At 57.3% G+C, this 18112-nt stretch overlaps 1 protein-coding gene across 3 annotated transcripts; it reads left to right on the forward strand.

The window, feature by feature from the left end:
• The first annotated feature begins 58 nt into the window (after window positions 1–58).
• CUL7 (cullin 7) lies at window positions 59–18112 on the forward strand. 3 transcript variants are annotated; one of them, XM_051854725.3, is made up of 26 exons: window positions 59–403; window positions 1077–1664; window positions 2072–2223; window positions 2362–2862; window positions 3293–3431; window positions 3521–3717; window positions 3982–4237; window positions 6202–6439; window positions 6520–6625; window positions 7615–7842; window positions 8056–8146; window positions 8233–8404; window positions 8571–8676; window positions 8962–9057; window positions 9238–9413; window positions 9754–9887; window positions 10201–10383; window positions 10633–10739; window positions 10822–11004; window positions 14625–14785; window positions 14894–15110; window positions 15223–15481; window positions 16861–16985; window positions 17117–17243; window positions 17330–17535; window positions 17723–18112. In XM_051854725.3, the coding sequence occupies exons 2-26, from the start codon at window positions 1085–1087 to the stop codon at window positions 18044–18046; spliced, it is 5064 nt and encodes a 1687-aa protein (XP_051710685.3). In that variant the 5' UTR covers window positions 59–403; window positions 1077–1084; the 3' UTR covers window positions 18047–18112. The 3 variants fall into 3 exon arrangements, 1 of the variants encoding a protein (XP_051710685.3); XR_016234602.1 differs by lacking the exons at window positions 9754–9887; window positions 15223–15481; window positions 16861–16985; ... (1 more) ...; window positions 17330–17535; window positions 17723–18112 and having other exon boundaries at window positions 14894–15105; XR_016234603.1 differs by lacking the exons at window positions 10201–10383; window positions 10633–10739; window positions 10822–11004; ... (5 more) ...; window positions 17330–17535; window positions 17723–18112 and having other exon boundaries at window positions 8773–9057; window positions 9754–9853.

Genomic DNA, 18112 nt, shown 5'->3' on the forward strand with positions numbered 1-18112 from the left:
GCAGGAGGTGCGGCGCTCCGCCGAGGTGGCACTCGCGGCTCCGCCCCGGCGTCCTCTCAGGGCCCCAGGTTTTCCGCTGGGGACGGCGGAAGTCAGTTCTTAGCTCCGGGCGGGCAGCGGAGCCCCAGGGCTGGGCTCGGGCGCCGCCGGCGGGGAACAGGCTCCTCCCCGCCCCGGCGGCCGCGAGACCGGGCACTCGCCCCGGGCGCCGGCCCCCCGCGCGCCACGCCCCCTGCGCGCCCGGCGGGGACACGCCCCCTCCCGCCCCACGCCGCGACCCCCTCGGGGAGCCCGGGCGGGCGCAAACTTCCGCCAGCGCCGCCGCCGTCGCCGCCGTCGTCCGTGTGGCGTCCCTGGCTCTGCGAAGGACAGGCGTCGCGCCAGGACCCGGTGGAATTCTGAGGTGGCCAGAGCCCCGCCGCGGCCCCCTGCCCCTGCCCTGGGTTGGCGCCCGCCCGCCTGTTCCCGCTGCCGCCCCCAGCTCCCCGGCCCTCGTGGCCGCCTCCCCGCGCCGTGCCGCGGGCTGCCCCTCTCCGGCCTGGACCCCTCTCCCGCGCGGCCGCGCTGCCTTGACGTGCCGAGCCTCGCGCCCCCTCAGCCCCGGGCTGTGTCCGCCGCGCGGGCCTCGCGGGCCTCGCGGCTCCCCGCCAGCCTTGCTGCCACAGAAGTGCCGCCGGCGCCCAGTTCTCGGGGTCTCTGCCACCCCGCTTCCCGAGCTGAGCCCCTAGAGTTGGCGCGCCTGCCCCCCCCCCCCCCACGCCCGGGATCTCCCGCCCCAGCTCGCTACTGAACACACCCCCTTCTCCGCCCGTCCCAACGCCAAGGCCGCCCTGCCCCCACCATCCCTCTTCCACACTTCCAAACCAATCCTCCTGGCCGCAGAGCCCCCGAATTTTATGCTCCCTCCTAACGCCCCAGTGTGCGCCGCTGAGGCCTGCCCCACCCCGCGAGCGATAGCAACTCCCGAGCCCAGCAGCTGCTGCTACATTTGCTTTTCCAACTCCTGCACGGCCTTGGTGTCCTGACCGCCCCTCTCAACCACAGCTTGCCTGTTTTCTCTTCCTTGTGTGTGCAAGGTGCCAAGATGGTGGGAGAACTCCGCTACAGGGAATTCAGGGTCCCCCTGGGGCCCGGCTTGCACGCCTATCCTGATGAGTTGATCCGCCAGCGCGTGGGCCACGACGGCCACCCCGAGTACCAGATCCGCTGGCTCATCCTCAGGCGTGGGGATGAGGGGGAAGCGGGCTCTGGCCAAGTGGACTGCAAAGCTGAGCACATCCTGCTGTGGATGTCCAACGATGAGATCTACGCCAACTGCCACAAGATGCTGGACGAGGACGGCCAGGTGGTCGGGCCCTCGCAGGAGTCCGCGGCGGAGACTGGGGCCCTGGACAAGTCTGTGCTGGGCGAGATGGAGACGGACGTGAAGTCTCTGATCCAGAGGGCCCTCCGGCAGCTGGAGGAGTGTGTGGGCGCCACCCCTCCTGCGCCTCTGCTTCACACGGTGCACGTGCTCAGCGCCTACGCCAGCATCGAGCCCCTCACTGGCATATTCAAAGACCCCAGGGTCCTGGACTTGCTCATGCGTATGTTGAATAGTCCCGATTATCAGATCCGCTGGAGCGCAGGCCGGATGATACAAGCCCTGTCCTCCCATGATGCTGGTGAGGGGCTGTGTCGGGGAGGGAGAGGAGGCAGGAGACAGGCTGGGTCAGCTCAGGGACTCGGGACGCTGTGGCAGGAGCCTGGCCTTGTTAGAATGGAAACAGTTATGCTGGAGGGAAAGGGAATGGAGGCGTGGCAGGGGGTGGGGGAGGATTGAGCCAAGGTATCTCTGCAGAAAGAGAAAAGACTGCATCCTGGAGAACCTTATATGACTTGGTCTTTTGTGCAGAGAGTTTAGACTCTGCCATGTGTGTGTCGGGATGAGAGAGTAAACTGGCTTTGGAAGCTTACCATGTTGCCATCATGTGGTGGCAGGAGGACTGGAGTGGGAGCACAGAGGGCTCAGGCGAGATGCCTGGGAAAGGTGAGGTTAGGGAGTCGTCACCAATTGAAGTGTGGGTTGCAGGGACCCGGACCCAGATTCTTCTGTCACTGAGCCAGCAAGAGGCCATTGAGAAGCAGCTGGATTTTGACAGCCGCTGTGCTCTGCTAGCACTGTTTGCACAGGCCACGCTCGCCGAACATCCCATGTCTTTCGAGGGCATTCAGCTGCCACAGGTATCATGTGAGGGCCAGGTGGGGAAGCTGTGGGCAAGATCTGGGGCCTGGGCCTCAGTAGCTGTCTCCAGAGGATGCTACCGAGAGGGGCACTAAAGCCGGGACGAGGCGGGTGTGACCACGAGTTGCATCCCGCAGGTCCCGGGAAGGCTGCTCTTCTCCCTGGTGAAGCACTATCTGCATGTCACCTCCCTCCTGGATCAGCTGAACGACAATGCTGGAGAATCGGGCGCCCAGAACAACTCTGCTCCTGAAGACTTGAGTGGGGACAGGGCTCGGCTGGAGCTGGAGTACAGCATGGCCATGGGTACCCTGATCTCAGAGCTGGTGCAGGCCATGCGCTGGGACCGGGCCTGGAACAGACCAGGGAGCTCTCCACGGTCCCCCTGTTCCATCTTCCAGCCTCAGGTGGCGGATGGGGACCCTCAGCTCCCACCCACCGAGGCTCAGCCCGCCCTCAGGCGGTCAAGGCGGTTTCGCCCTCGCTCTCAGTTTGCAAGCGGCAATACCTACGCCTTGTATGTGCGGGACACGCTGGAGCCGGGGATGCGCGTGCGGATGCTGGATAACTTCGAGGAGATCAGTGCTGGCGATGAGGGCGAGTTCCAGCAGAGCAACAGCGGTGTGCCCCCTGCGCAGGTGGGTGTGCGGTGCCCAGTGATGGGACACTGCTGGGGACCTTCTCGGGATGAGGGAGCTCCAGTGGACTATCCCGGGAGAGAATCCTCAGGAAGACCAAGGTGGTGACAGGCGTCCGCACTGGAGAGGGAGGATGTGGTGTCTGTGTTTAGGAGACGAGACGGCAAGGCTCCCTAAGAGGTCAAGATTAGAGAGATGGGGTGCTTGAGGCCAGGAGGAAGTGTCGGGACAAAGGCCATCAATGAACAGGTGAAAGGAGACCCATCCCCCAAAGGAAAAGGCGTCCTTTGAGTGCATGTATTTGTTCTATGGAGATTTTTCCAAACCTGACCAAGCGGTCACCCTAAGGGCTTAAGTCCTCATCGCTGGATCACACCCGGTCATCCGTGAGCCCTCTTCCCTCTCCCTCTCACTTTCCCCCATCTCGCAGGTATTCTGGGAGTCGACAGGCCACACCTATTGGGTGCACTGGCACATGCTGGAGATCTTAGGCTTTGAGGAAGACATGGAGGACATGGTTGAAGCTGATGAGTACCAGAGGGCGATGATCAGTGGAGCTCTGGATCGAGGTGAGCTCAGGGAGGAAGCAGGGGTCAGCCCGGAGCCGAGAGGCAGTCTGGGCTGGGTGACATCCTGTGCGCGTGGCCCACTTCCACAGCCCTGCCCTCCTTGCGCTGGAAGCCCATGACCGAGCTCCATGCTGCGCCTTATGTGCCGCCCGAGGATGAGGATGCTGAGGAGAGGGAGCACCTGACCCAGGCTGAGTGGTGGGAGCTCCTCTTCTTCGTCAGGAAGTTGGGCGAGTCTGACCACCAGGATGTTCTGCAGCTCCTCCAGGAGAACCTGGATGGAGAGGTAGAGACCCCTGGAGGCTGGAGGGCTGCACTGCGAGTGCTGCACTGTGATAGAGCATTTGGGAGGCGCAGGGTGGGCAGTGGGGTCTGGAATGTTGGGAGGTGGAAGGAGTGGGTTAGCTTTCTGGGAGGAGCCAGCTGCCAGCCATGAGAGGTTCACAGTGAGGGAGGGGTGTGTATGCAGAGACCCCTGGCCCTGCCAGGTCGCCCTGAAGCCTGGGAGTCCTCAGGGCTGCCTGCAATGACGGCTTTCTCTCCCCGGTAGCATATTCTGGATGACGAGATCCTGGCCGAGCTGGTAGTCCCCATAGAGTTGGCCCAGGACCTGCTGCTGTCTCTGCCACAGAAACTTGATGACAGCGCCCTTAGGGACCTGCTCAACTGCCGTATCTACAGGAAGTATGGGCCCGAAGCCCTGTTAGGGCAAGTGGCCTACGCATCCTCTGTAGAAGCTGAGCGAGATGTCCTGCTGGAAGCCCGGGCCCCGCCCCAGGAATCAGAAGACACAGCTAGAGCTCAAGGTAGATGCAGACAAAGATAGCAGCTGTGCAGATTTGCTTTCGGAGGGCACTGGTGCAGGAGAACTGTCTGTGCTAATAGTTGCGCAGCGCTGTCTGGGCAGGATGGCCTCTTAGAGGGCAGGCATTGTGGTGCAGCAGGTTAAGCTGCTGCTTAGGGAGCCTGCATCCCATGAGTGCCAGTTCAAGTCCTGGCTGCTCCACTTCCAGTCCAGTTCCTTGCTAAAGTGCTTGGGAAGCAGGAGATAGTCCCTCCAAGTATTTGAGTCCCTGCCACCAACAGAGGAGACCTGGATGGAATTCCTGGCTCCTGACTTCTGTTGTGCCCATTTGGGAAGTGTACGAGTGACAGGAGATCTCTGTCTCTCTTGCTCTGGCTGTTGCTTACTGTCACTCTTTGTCTCCACATCACCCCTCCCCACCACACCCCGCCTATCACTCTGCCTTTCAGATAATTAAGTAAATGGATGAATCTAATTTTTTTGAAAAAAGTGGCACTTTAGGAAGAATTTGAAACTTGGAGATCATAACAAATGAAGTAGATGTCTTCCCATCAAAGAATGAAGGAGGATGGAAAGTTAGAAAATTGTAAGAGATGTTTGCAACCTTGAACAAGCCCTCAGGTGGGAATATTTGGTGCAGAGGTTAGGTTACTGTTTAGGATTCCTTCATCTCCTGTTGAAGCACCTGGTTCGAATTCCAGCTACTCCATTTCCGATGCAGCTTCATAGTAATGCATACCCTGGGAGGCAACAAGGGATGGCTGAAGTACCTGGGTGCCTGCTACCCCTCTGGAGAGACTGGATTGAGTTCCAGGCTCCTGGCTGCAGCCTGCCCTAGCTGTTGGCAAGCATTTGGGGAGTGAACCAACAATGGAAGATCTCTCTCTTTGTCTCTCTGCTTTTCAGATAAAATGAAAATAGATAAAAATCAAGAAAAAATTAATTGTTCTTTTGCATTTTTTAAAAAAACATTTATTTATTTGAAAAGCAGAGTTAGAGGGAGAGACAGAGAGATCTTCCATCCAGCAGTAGCCAAAAGCCTCATCTGGGTTTCCCACATGAATACAGGGGCTTAAAAGATTTATTTATTGAGCCGGTGCTATGGTGTAGTGTGTTAAAGCTCTGACCTGCAGTGCCAGCATCCCATGCGGGCACTGGTTTGAGTCCCGGCTGTACTTCTGATTCAGCTCCCTGCTTATGCACCTGGTAAAGCAGCAGAGGATGACCCAAGTGCTTGGGCTCCTACACCCATGTGGGAGACCTGGAAGAAGCTCCTGGCTCCTGGCTTTGGCTGGCCCAGCCCCAGTCGTTGTAGTCATTTGGGGAGTGACCCAGCAAATGGAAGACCTCTGTGTAACTCTACCTTTCAAAAATAAAACAGACTTTAAAAAAAGAAAAAGTTTATTTATTTAGAAGAGTACAAAGAGATCAATCTTCTGTCTGCTGGTTCACTCCTCAAATGGCCACAATGGCTGGAGCAGGGTTGATCCAAAGCCAGGAGCCAGGAGCTTCTTCCGTGTTTCCCACATGGGCGCAGGGGCCCAAGCACTTGGACCATCTACTTCTTTCCCAGCCCATAGCACAGAGCTGGATTGGAAGCAGAGCAGCTGGTCTCAAACCGATGCCTATATGGGATGCTGGCACTGCAGGTGGCAGCTTTACCCACTACACCACAGCGCTGGCCCCTAGCTCCAACTTTTTGTGGCAGAGAAAAACTGCTTTTAAATCTAAGGACATGGTCTGATGATTGTAAGCAGAGAGCTGCTTAGCTACCTTAAGAATACAGAATATAACATGTTTTAATGACATCTTGTAAGATGAGATCTTCAAGCCTAACTTTTAGGGAGACAAATCAAAAACATTTTTCGGAGAAATGAGAAAACATGATTGAGAGTTGTGACTCAGTCCTTTTGTGATCGCTGTCACTAACAGTGGCCAACCCTTGCGGCTCCTCCTCTCCCGCAGCCAAAGAAGCCCCTTGTAAGAGCCCCGAGTCTCCTCTGCAGCGTCTGGCAGAGGATTGCGGCCCCACTGGGAAAATCCTCCTGGATCTGGAGCAAGCCCTTAGCTCAGAGAGCAGCCGGCAGCATGCGGTCCCACCCTTACTGCTGCAGCTCCAGCGTCAGCCCCAGCCCTTCCTCGCACTGATGGAGAGCCTCGGCACGCCAGCCACCAACAGAGCCCTGCACCTGACTGCTCTGAGGTCAGGGGGTGTGAGAGGCAGGGCTGGGCAGAGGGGTCAGCGTGTGGCTGCCTGCACATCCGTGTCCTCTCAATCCCCAGAATCCTGAAGCAGCTGGTGGACTTCCCCGACGCACTGCTACTGCCCTGGCATGAGGCTATGAGTGCCTGCATGGCTTGCCTGCGGTCCCCAAACACCGACCGAGAGGTACCCCCACCCTGCTGTGGGATATGCTGGGAGGGAGAACGCCCGGGGCTGCCGCTGGTGAGCCCGACACCCCGGGCAGCGCTGTGGGGGACACGACGGAGCCTTTGTGCTCTTGCATTGAGTTGTGTTTTTAAAATTGAATTTTATTTTTTTAAATAGGTAACACACTCACACGGTTCACAAATCAAAACGATGTAACAAGGTATACATTGAGCGTTCTTGCTCACACCTGCCATCCTTATTGCTAACTGCTTGTGTTAACTTAGGTACCCTTCCTGTGTTTCCTTGTGCAAATATCAATAAACCCAAGTGTGCAGTCTCACTTAGCGGCCCCTTGCTTATACCAGAGAATCTATATATGCTACATGAAAGCCTTAACGATGCTCTTGTCGGCCCGGGGCGTGGGAGAAAGGGGATGGAGGCAGCAGAGGGGACCATCAGGAACCAGAATCTCCTGTGAGAGCTACAGAGAGCGCCTGGTCACAGACGTGGTCAGAGAATGAGGGTTGTGGTGCAGTGGGTGTCTGCAGGCCGCACCTTTGGCTGGTAGCCAGGTTTAGGCTTCTGAGGTGGACTCCTTGAGTGTCCATACACACACCTTGTCCTTCCTTGGGTCCCCCTGCCCGAGCCATGCACATCTGTGCCTGGGGCCTGCACATCTCCACACAGTCCTGCAGCTGGTGCTTGGGTCCACTGGACCTGACCTGAAGAAACCCAAGTCTGCTATCTGCTCCTCTTGCTGATGTCATTAGTGTATATCCCTCGGGAGGCCGGGCACCTCTTGGCATTTTCCATTCATTTCAGTTTGTCTTTGGTTCTCTAATCCCACCTGGCTCTCACATCTCCCATCCCTGTCTTTTTAGTTCCTCACTGTTGTTGTTTTCACCACAGCACCCCCTGCACATAGTGCACAGTGGCTCTGTACTGCGGATGCCCTTGTGGCTCTGCTCTGTCCCCTGTGGTCACCTGCCCCTTGATGTGCCATCCAGGTGCTCCAGGAGCTGATCGTTTTCCTGCACCACCTGACCTCAGCGAGCCGGGACTACGCCGTGGTGCTGAACCAGCTGGGAGCCCGAGATGCCATCTCCAAGGCCCTGGAGAAGCATCTGGGGAAGCTGGAGCTGGCGCAGGAGCTACGGGACGTGGTGTTCAAGTGCGAGAAGCATGCCCACCTGTACCGGAAACTCATTACCAACATTCTGGGGGGCTGCATCCAGGTCAGGAGGGAAGTTCGTGGGCTCAGCCCTGTGTGAGCAGTGGTTGGGAGGGGTGCGTGCCTGAGACTAGGTGGCTCCCAGGAGCCTGGGCCTGTTCCTCCATGCCATGAAGGAAGTCCCACCGCTGCCTGGCCTCTCCCACACCGTGTTTCCATGCATCTCTGGTGTTTCTCCTTCCTCCCTTCCCCCTTCTCACCCACCTTCCGGCTGCAGATGGTGCTAGGCCAGATTGAAGACCACAGACGAACCCACCGGCCCATCAACATCCCCTTCTTTGATGTGTTCCTCAGATATCTGTGCCAAGGTTAATGCCCATCCCCCACCTCGCCTCGCATCCCCACACCTGCGCCTTCCAGGCTGTGCCCTCCACCACTCCCTACTCACCCCCAGGCTCCAGTATGGGCGAGAACGAGGACAAGTGCTGGGAGAAGGTGGAGGTGTCCTCCAACCCGCACCGGGCCAGCAAGCTGACGGACCGCAACCCCAAGACCTACTGGGAGTCCAGCGGCAGCGCCGGCTCCCACTTCATCACCTTGCACATGCGCCAGGGCGTCCTCATCAGGTAACACGCACGGGTGCACACGTGCTCAGCCACACACCTATGCTTTCTTGAGATGGCGCTGTGTGTCTTGCTGAAAGCCTCCTCCCACTCCCTGAATTTGGCCAAAGAGTTCCCAGGCTCGGGTATGCCAGGTGCTGGTGCTCACTGGCTCCTCTCCTACCTGTAGGCAGCTGATTCTGCTGGTGGCTGGCGAGGACTCAAGCTACATGCCTGCCCGGGTGGTGGTGTGCGGGGGCGACAATGCAAGCTCTCTTACCACGGAACTCAACTCAGTAGGGACCCCTGTGCCATTAGCCCACCCCCACGGGATCCACTTTCGTACTCATACCCTAAACTCCTAAACTCCTTCCTGTCTTGTGCCCCCACAGAAAGCAGAGTGAGTCCTTTCTCCCTGTGCCTATGTGACAGCCTCAGACCCTGAGCAAGGACCCCACCCATCCCTGGGCTACAGAAGGGAGGGACAGGCTGCAGGGTCTGGAACTGGATGAACTCACTCGGGTGCACTCAGCTCTCCTGTCCACGCATATGGCGGGAATGGCCCTGTCTTCGCCCTGCAGGTGAATGTGATGCCTTGTGCCAGCCGCGTGATCCTCCTGGAGAACCTCACCCACCCTTGGCCCGTCATTCAGATCCGCATCAAGCGCTGCCAGCAGGTGAGGCCAAGGCTATGGGGTGTGGCCCCCAGGTGTGAGGCTCTGAGCCCTGTCAGTGTGGCTGATCTTAAACCAGGTGTCTGCTGGGGCCTGGGGCAGCCCTAGAGGGCAGGCTTGTTAGCATGGCTTACCCCAGCAATGCCACGACGGTAAGTGAAAACAGGCCTGTATGTGTTGCAGGGTGGCATTGACACGCGCATTCGGGGTGTGGAGGTGCTGGGGCCCAAGCCCACATTCTGGCCAGTGTTCCGGGAGCAACTGTGTCGTCACACACGCCTCTTCTACATGGTTCGCGCACAGGCCTGGAGCCAAGACATAGCAGAGAACCGTAGGAGCCTCCTGCACCTGAGTTCTCGGTGCGTGTGTGTGCGTGTGTGTGCATGCATGTGTGCATGCGCGTGGGTCTGTGTGCAAGGCGGGCTCACTGCAAATGGCTGGCATGCAGGGCTCAATGGGGACCATGGGATGGGGCTTTAATGGGGCTTGGAGTGTAAGAGGAGAAGAAAGGATAAAGGGATGAGATTTCATGGGTGGGCTGGGAATGGGACTGCCAGTTAGCCCACAGCAGCCCCAAAGTACCCGGTGGGCTCTAGGATGGGTGCTAGGGTCAGCCAGCAACTTCAGGTTGGGTGGACGCTGACCAGGTGACCTGCTCCTCAAGCCCCTGACACCTTCCTTCTCCGTCCTCATCCCCAGACTCAATGGGGCTTTGCGCCAGGAGCAGAATTTTGCTGATTACTTCCTCCCTGATGATGAGGCTGCCCAAGCACTGGGCAAGACCTGCTGGGAGGCCCTGGTCAGCCCCCTGGTGCAGAACATCACCTCCCCCGGTAACCACCCCCCAACCGGCCCCCTTTACATTGCCTAGCCCCACTGACCAGCACCTGGCTGTACCCTAGAACCACCTGGGTTATGCTCTTGGCCCTTTGGTACCCGAAGTCATCACCCCAGTGCCCTCTGTCACAGCCCAGGGGCTGTCCCCTTCCCCACATCTCCCAGGTGCCCACTGACACCATAGGTGTGCGGGGATCTTGCAGCCCAGTCCCCTGTGTCACTCTGGCTGCTCTCTCTGTACTGCTGTGCAGCCAGGTTCTCCCGCTGCCTTGCAGACATGCTGCACCTCATGTTTTTCTCTGCCTCCAGATGAGGATGGCATCAGCCCCCTGGGCTGGCTGTTGGACCAGTACTTGGAGTGTCGGGAGGCTGCCCACAATCCCCAGAGCCGTGCGGCAGCTTTCTCCTCAAGGGTGCGCCGCCTCACCCACCTGCTGGTGCACGTGGAGCCCTGCCAGGCGCCTCCTCCGGTGGTGGCCACTCCTCGGCCCAGTAAGTGTGGGGGATCCTGGCAGACAGCATCAGTTTCCTGGGCTCCCACTAGCACTCCACAGGATCTGGCCCTTCCCTTCCCTTCCCTGTGTGCCAAGCCTGTCCGTCCTGCAGGGCTGTGGATGATGTCCAGGGACATCATTTTGGCTGGCAGTGTGGCAGGAAAGGCCCCAGGGTGCTCCCTTGGATAGGGATCCAGGAGCCGAAGGGCTACCCCTTCCTGAGTCTTCTTTTCCTCTGTCTCCGCAGAGGGCAGAAACAGAAGCCACGACTGGAGCTCCCTGGCCACCAGGGGCCTTCCCAGCAGCATCATGAGAAATCTGACGCGCTGTTGGCGAGCCGTGGTGGAGGAGCAGGTGGGCAGGAGCAGGCGTCGGGGAATTGGGGCGCTGGGGTGGCGGCGTGCCGGCACGTCCTACTCCTGCCCCTTCCTTCCAGGTGCACAGCTTTCTGACCTCACACTGGCGGGACGACGATTTTGTGCCTCGCTACTGTGAGCACTTCTATAACCTGCAGAAGTCCAGCTCTGAGCTGTTCGGGCCACGGGCCGCCTTCCTGCTGGCACTGCAGAACGGCTGTGCTGGGGCCTTGCTGAAGCTCCCTTTTCTCAGAGCTGCCCACGTACGTCTCCCACTGCCCCTCACCTTTCCCCTGCCGCACGGTGGTCTTCTCCGTTCCTGTTCAGTGTATTTGTATGTAATCATGGTGTTGAAAAATGCGAAAAGTAGTAAAAAGAAAAAAAGTAGTGACCTGTAGCATACTATCATGCATATCTTGATGTGTATTTTTCTGTTAGGATGCATGATTTTCTTTTTTTTTTTTTTTTTAAGATTTATTTCTTTATTTGAAAGTCAGAATTACACAGAGAAAGGAGAGAAAGAGAGGTCTTCCATCCGATGGTTCACTCCCCAAATGGCCACAATGGCTGGAGCTGTGCCAATCCGAAGCCAGGAGCCAAGAGCTTCTTCCGGGTCTCCCACATGGGTGTAGGGGCCTAAGGACTTGGGCCATCTTCTACTACTTTCCCAGGCCATGGCAGAGAGCTGGATTGGAAATGCAGCAGCCAGGTCTCGAACTGGCGCCCATATGGGATGCTGGCGCTTCAGGCCAGGGTGTTAGCCTGCTGCACCACAGCGCCAGCCCCAGGATGCATGATTTTCTCAAGTAACTGTGTTGTTGTATCCTGTGTTCTCTAAATTTTAATTAATTAGTTAATTAATCTATTTATTTGAAAGGCAGAGAGACAGGAACAAAGATCTTCTGTCTACTACTTCTCTCCACAAACACTTGCAACAGCTGAGGCAGGGCCAGGCCGAAGCCAGGAGTCTGGAACGCAATCCAGGTCTCCCCATGTGGGTGGCAGTGATCCAAACACTTGGGCCATCACTTGCTGCCTACCAGGGTGTGTATTACCAGAAAGCTGGAATGAGGAGCAGAGCGAGGACTCAAAGCCAGGCCCTCTGATGTGGGATGCAGGCATCTTAACCACCGTGCCAATTGCCTGCCCCTCCTGGATTAGTTTTCTTTAAAAATTAATTAATTAATTTGAAAGAGTGATAAAAAGGGAGAGATAGAGAGATCGCTCCTTTATCGCTCCCAGATGCCCCCAACAACTGGGGCTGGGCCAAGCTGAAGCTGGGAACTGTCTGGGTCTCCCATGTGGGTGGCACGGTACTTGGGCCATCTGCTGCTGCCCGACTTGACCCCAGGCACTCTGACATGGGCTGCAGGCATCCCAAGTGGCAGCTTAACCTGTGCCACAGGGCTCGCCTCTCGTATATTCGATTGACTGTTAAAATAGAAGATTTTTCAGTGTTCCTATTTGTTCTCATTTTTTATTTGTGCATAAGCACCATGTAATGGATATACTGTAATTTACTTCAGTATTTTTTGAAGATTTTAAAGATTTATTTATATATTCTTTTCCTTCCACTGGTTCACTCTCCAGATGCCTGCAGTAGTCAGGCCTGGGCCAGACCAAAGCCAGAGCCTGGAAATCTGTCTAGGTCTCCCACATGGTGTTAGGGACCCAAGCACTTGGGCCATCATTTGGTGCTTTCCCAGGCACATTATCAAGAAGCTGGATTGTAAGTAGAACAGCCAGAACTTAAACCTGGCACTCAATATGGGATGATGATGTCCCAAGTGGTGAACCCACTGTGCTGTAGTGCCTACCCCACCATCTCTGTTCTGTCCACAAATATTTAATAAGAACAGTACCTGTGAAGTACATGAAATCTATTTTCTTTTTTAATTTTTTTTTTTTTTTTTTTTTGACAGAATGGAAGTGGGAGAGACAGAGAGAAAGGTCTTCCTTTTGCCATTGGTTCACCCTCCAATGGTCGCCACAGCTGGCGCACTGTGGCCGGCGCACCGCGCTGATCCGAAGGCAAGAGCCAGGTGCTTCTCCTGGTCTCCCATGTGGGTTCAGGGCCCAGTCACTTGGGCCATCCTTCACTGCCTTCCCGGGCCACAGCAGAGAGCTGGCCTGGAAGAGGGGCAACCGGGAAAGAATCTGGCGCCCCAACTGGGACTAGAACCCGGTGTGCCGGCGCTGCAAGGTGGAGGATTAGCCTAGTGAGCCATGGCGCCGGCCTATTTTTTAATTATTTTTTAAAAGATTTATTTATTTGAAAGTCAGAATTATGCAGAGACAGGAGAGGCAGAGAGAGAGAGAGGTCTTCTATCTGATGGTTCACTCCCCAATTGGCTGCAATGGCCGGAACTGTGTCAGTCCGCAGCCAGGAGCCAGAAGCTTCTTCTGGGTCTCCCACGTGGGTGCAGGGGCCAAGGACTTGGGCCATCTTCTGCTTTCCCAGGCCATAGCAGAGAGCTGGATCGGAAGAGGAGCAGCCAGGTCTCAAACCGGCGCCCATATGGGATGCCGTTGCTTCAGGCCAGGGCGTTAACCCACTGCACCACAGCGCTGGCCCCCTTAGGTTTTGCTGTTTTGTTTTGTTTTGATCCCCGCCCCCCCGCAGGCAGAGTTAGAAAGAGAGACAGAGAAAAAGGTCTTCCTTCCGTTGGTTCACCCCCCAAATGGCTGCTATGGCTGGCGCGCTGCACCAATCTGAAGCCAGGAGCCAGGTGCTTCCTCCTGGTCTCCCATGCGGGTTCAGGGCCCAGTCACTTGGGCCATCCTCCAGTGTCTTCCCGGGGCCACAGCAGAGAGCTGGACTGGAAGAGGAGTAACCGGGACAGAATCCGGCGCCCCTCTATTTTCTTTACATTAACTTAAAAAAGTAAAGAACATATTTAATAAGCACATAATCTGTCTCTGCACTGGGATAAGAGTAGAGAGAGAATAGTGAGAAGATGGGGGAAGTCCTCCCTTCAGGGTGTACAGTGTTCTCAGGGAAGACACACGGTGAAGCAAATGATAACGGAAGTGCATGCACACTGGGTAAGCAGGGCACGGCACAGCAGGAGCGTGAAGCCAAGCTCCCGAGGGGCCTCCGGCTCTATGTCATCAGGAACACCACAGTGTGGCCATCGACTGTGCATGGAACTGACTTCCTCATTTTATAAAGTGTTGCTGTGTAGCCCACCTGCGATACCAGCATCTCATATGGGTGCCAGTTTGAGGCCCAGCTGCTCTACTTCTGATCCAGATTCCTGCTGATGTGCCTGGGAAAGCAGCAGAGGATGTCTCAAATGCTTGGGCCCCTACATCCACGTGGGAGACCCAGAAGAAGCTCCTGGCTCCTGGCTTCAGCCTGGCCCAGCCCTGGCCGTTGGGGCTACCTGGGAGTAAGCCAGCAAACAGAAGATATTCTGTGTGTGTGTGTGTGTGTCTCTTTTTTTTTTTTTTTTTTTTTAAAGATTTTATTTGAGAGGTAGAGTTATAGACAGTGAAAGGGAGAGACAGAAAGGTCTTCCTTCCATGGTCCACTCCCCAAATGGCTGCAACGGCTGGAGCTGTGCCAATCCAAAGCCAGGAGCCGAGTGCCTCTTCCCAGTCCCTCATGCGGGTGCAGGGGCCCAAGGACTTGGGCCATCCTCTACTGGTTTCCCATGCCATAGCAGAGAGCTGGACTGGAAGAGGAGCAGCCAGAACTGGAACCAACGCCCACATGGGATGCTGGCACCACAGGTGGAGGATTAACCTGCGCCATGGCGCCAGCCCCATTGTGTGTCTCTTGTTTTGTAACTCTGCCTTTCAAATAAATAAACATTGTAATCTTCCTACATAATAAGTTGGAAGAAGCTTCAGGCTCCACCTGTGCTCTTCTCACATCCAGGTGAGCGAGCAGTTTGCCCGGAACATTGACCAGCGGATCCAGGGCAGCCGGATCGGTGGGACGCGGGGGATGGAGATGCTGGCACAGCTGCAGCGATGCCTAGAGTCTGTCCTCATTTTCTCTGGCCTGGAGATAGCGACCACCTTCGAGCATTACTACCAGTGAGTGTGGACCTGCCAGGGGGAGATGGTGGTGGGCAGGCTGGGTCAGGCGGGCAGGCTGGGCCGGGCGGGCCATGATGAGGCTGGGCCCTGGCTGTGTTGCTGCAGGCAGTATATGTCAGACCGTCTCCTCGGCGTGGGCTCGAGCTGGCTGGAGGGGGCCGTGCTGGAGCAGATTGGTTCCTGCTTCCCCAACCGCCTCCCGCAGCAGATGTTGCGGAGCCTGAGCACCTCCGAGGAGCTGCAGCGCCAGTTCCACGTGTACCAGCTCCAGCGGCTTGATCAGGAGCTGCTGAGGCTGGAGGACGCAGAGAAGAAAATCCAGGTGGGTGCTGGGGACTGGGGCGGGCAGTGGGGTGGGGGCGCATGGGCAGAGAACAGAGGCGTGGAGCAAACTGGAGGAGGCCACGGCATTTGGGAACCCTGTGCTCCTGCAGGTGGGCCAAGAGGCCAGCAGCCAGGAGTGTGAGAGCAAGAAGAAGGAGGCTGCTGGAGCAGTAGCGGCTTTGGATCTGGGGGAGGAAGAAGAGAATGAGGACCTTTATTATGAAGGGGTGATGCCAGAAGTGTCTGTGCTCGTCTTGTCCCCCCGCTGCTGGCCTGTCGCCTCCATCTGCCACACGATGGACCCCAGAATCTGCCTGCCCGCCTACCTGCGGGGCACCCTGAACCGATACTCCAACTTCTACAACAGGAGTGAGTAACCAGGCAGAGGGGCCTGTGCCTGGCCAGAAGACCTTGGGCTGGGATTGGAGCTTGGGGTTGGGAGCCTTGATGGGGAAAGAGATGTTCTTTAGGGACAAGAACTCCTTAGGCAGTGAGGAAGGAACTGGAGTGTAGGTTTCTACATGGGGGGTGGCACAGTCAGACACTAGTCTCCGGGTCGCTGCTTCTGTCCTTAAAGATGACCCAGGCATCTCTTTGTGGGTTAGGGGGAGGATGACGGCAGCAGGAGGCACCTGAGGCCACCAGAAAGCGTCTTCTCTCAGACTGGGACATGTGGCTCCTTCCTGGCCAATCAGCTGTGGTCCTGAGTGCCCTCCACCCCAGCGGGGCTGATCTTGGGCCAGGCGGCAACACAGCAGAGAAGGCCCTTCCCAGGGTGCTCCTGGCCCAGTGGGGGCAGTGTCTCCTCTGTCTCAGTATTCCAGCTTGATGAGCGCCCCAGTCCTGCCTCACCTCTTGATGTTATCTCCTTAGAAACAGCGGGGGTGTGTGTTTGACTCAGCAGCTAACCGTGGGACATCTGCATCCCAAGTGAGGGTGCCTGGGTTGGAGTCCCAGCTCTTTCCTGCTCATCTTTCAGCTCATGCGCACCTGGGAAGCAGCAGATCACAGCTCAGGTCCTTGGGCCCCTGCCACCCATATGGGAGATGTGGATGGGGTAGTTCCTGGCTCCTGGCTTCAGCATAGCCCCGCCCCAGGGCCATTGCAGCATCTGGGGAGTGACTCAGTGGATGGAAGGTCTTCCTCTCTGTCTCTCTCTGCCTTTCAAATAAATGAAAATACATTTTTCTTTTTTAAAAGATTTATTTATTTATTTGAAAGAGTTAAACAGGGAAAGAAGGAGAGGCAGAGAGAGAGAGGTCTTCCATCTGCTGGTTCATCCCCCAGTTGGCCACAATGGGCAGAGCTGTGCTGATCCGAAGCCAGGAGCCAGGAGCTTCTTCCGGGTCTTGGACCATCTTCTACTGCTTTCCCAGGCCATAGCAGAGAGCTGGATAGGAAGTGGAGCAGCAGGGACTTGAACCGGCGCCCATATGGGATGCCAGCACTGCAGATGGCGGCTTTACTTGCTACGCCACAGCACTGGCTCCAATAAGTTTTTCTTAAAAATGTGCCACCCCACCCCAAAGATGGTGACTAGAGGGTGCCTGGTGTGGGCTAGTCCCAGGTGGCTTCCAGATTCCAGGGACTGTCAGTGGGGGGTGGGAGGGAGCCATAGTGTGCACCAGTGCTAGCCCACACACTGCAGGGATCAGCAGGGACACAGCTTGCCCACAGCACTCCCTCCCTGCAGCCTGGTGCTGTCCCCTCGCTCCTGGCACCTTCTCAGGTCAGCCACCCTGTTCTAGGTCGCGGAATGCAGAGGCGACTGCAGTGGACGTGGCTGGGCCGGGCTGAGCTGCAGTTTGGGGACCAGACCCTGCACGTGTCCACCGTGCAGATGTGGCTGCTGCTGTATTTCAACGATCTGAAGGTAACCCAACCCTTCCCTTCTCCCCACAGCCCTTTATCTTTCTCCCCTACTCCTTGCCTCGCTGTTCTCCCCTCCCACCCCCCCTCCACATTGTCTGGGGAGCCCTGAATACTTCCGCCTGTCCCCTCAAGGCCGTCTGCGTGGACAGCCTGCTGGCGCTCTCCGGGCTCTCTGCGGACCTGCTGAATCAGGCGATCGGGCCTCTTACCTCTTCTCGAGGCCCCTTGGACTTCCACGAGCAAGAGAACATACCAGGAGGTATGCTTTCAGGGCCACAGGGCCTCCACTCTGAGCCAGGGCCAGCCTCCTCGGGGGCCCCCATAAGTGGCCAGTGTTTATTTCAGGGGTGCTTAAGGTTCGAGACACCAGCGAGGAACCCAGGCCAAGGAGGGGCAGCGTGTGGCTCATCCCGCCTCAGACCTACCTGAGAGCTGAGGACGAAGGGGGCCGGAACTTGGAGAAGAGACGGAACCTTCTGAACTGCCTCATCGTCCGCATCCTCAAGGCCCACGGGGACGAGGGGCTGCACATCGACCAGCTCGTCTGTCTGGTGCGCAGCCGAGGGGTTTTGGAGGAGGGGGAGGTCCATTGTTGAGGCCTCCGGATCACTGTGCAGCCTGAGTGTGAGAGAGGTGGGAGCAGCCCTACGGCCCCCACGGCTTCCTCCCTAGGCCGTGGCTAACCTGGCAGCTAGTACACCGGGCACTGCCAACCGCGCTCCCGTGCTTTGCCTGCAGGTGCTGGAGGCCTGGCAGAAGGGCCCGTGTCCACCCCGGGGCTTGCTCAGCAGCCTTGGGAAGGGCTCCGCCTGCAGCAGCACTGACGTCCTCTCCTGCATCCTGCACCTGCTGAGCAAGGGCACACTGAGACGCCACGATGACCGGCCCCAGACGCTGGCCTACGCGGTCCCCGTGACTGTGATGGAGCCTCACACGGAGTCCCTGAACCCGGGCTCCTCAGGCCCCAACCCACCGCTCACCTTCCACACCCTGCAGATTCGCTCTCGGGGCGTGCCCTACGCCTCCTGCTCTGGCACCCAGAGCTTTTCCACCTTCCGGTAGCCCTGGAGACGGGGTCTGAAGAATATAGGCCAGGGCTTTCTACAGAAATAAAATGCAAGAGTTTCA

This window comes from Oryctolagus cuniculus, chromosome 5 (genome assembly GCF_051225735.1).
Source record: "Oryctolagus cuniculus isolate XC-2025 breed Fujian yellow rabbit chromosome 5, ASM5122573v1, whole genome shotgun sequence".
Lineage (NCBI taxonomy): Eukaryota > Metazoa > Chordata > Mammalia > Lagomorpha > Leporidae > Oryctolagus > Oryctolagus cuniculus.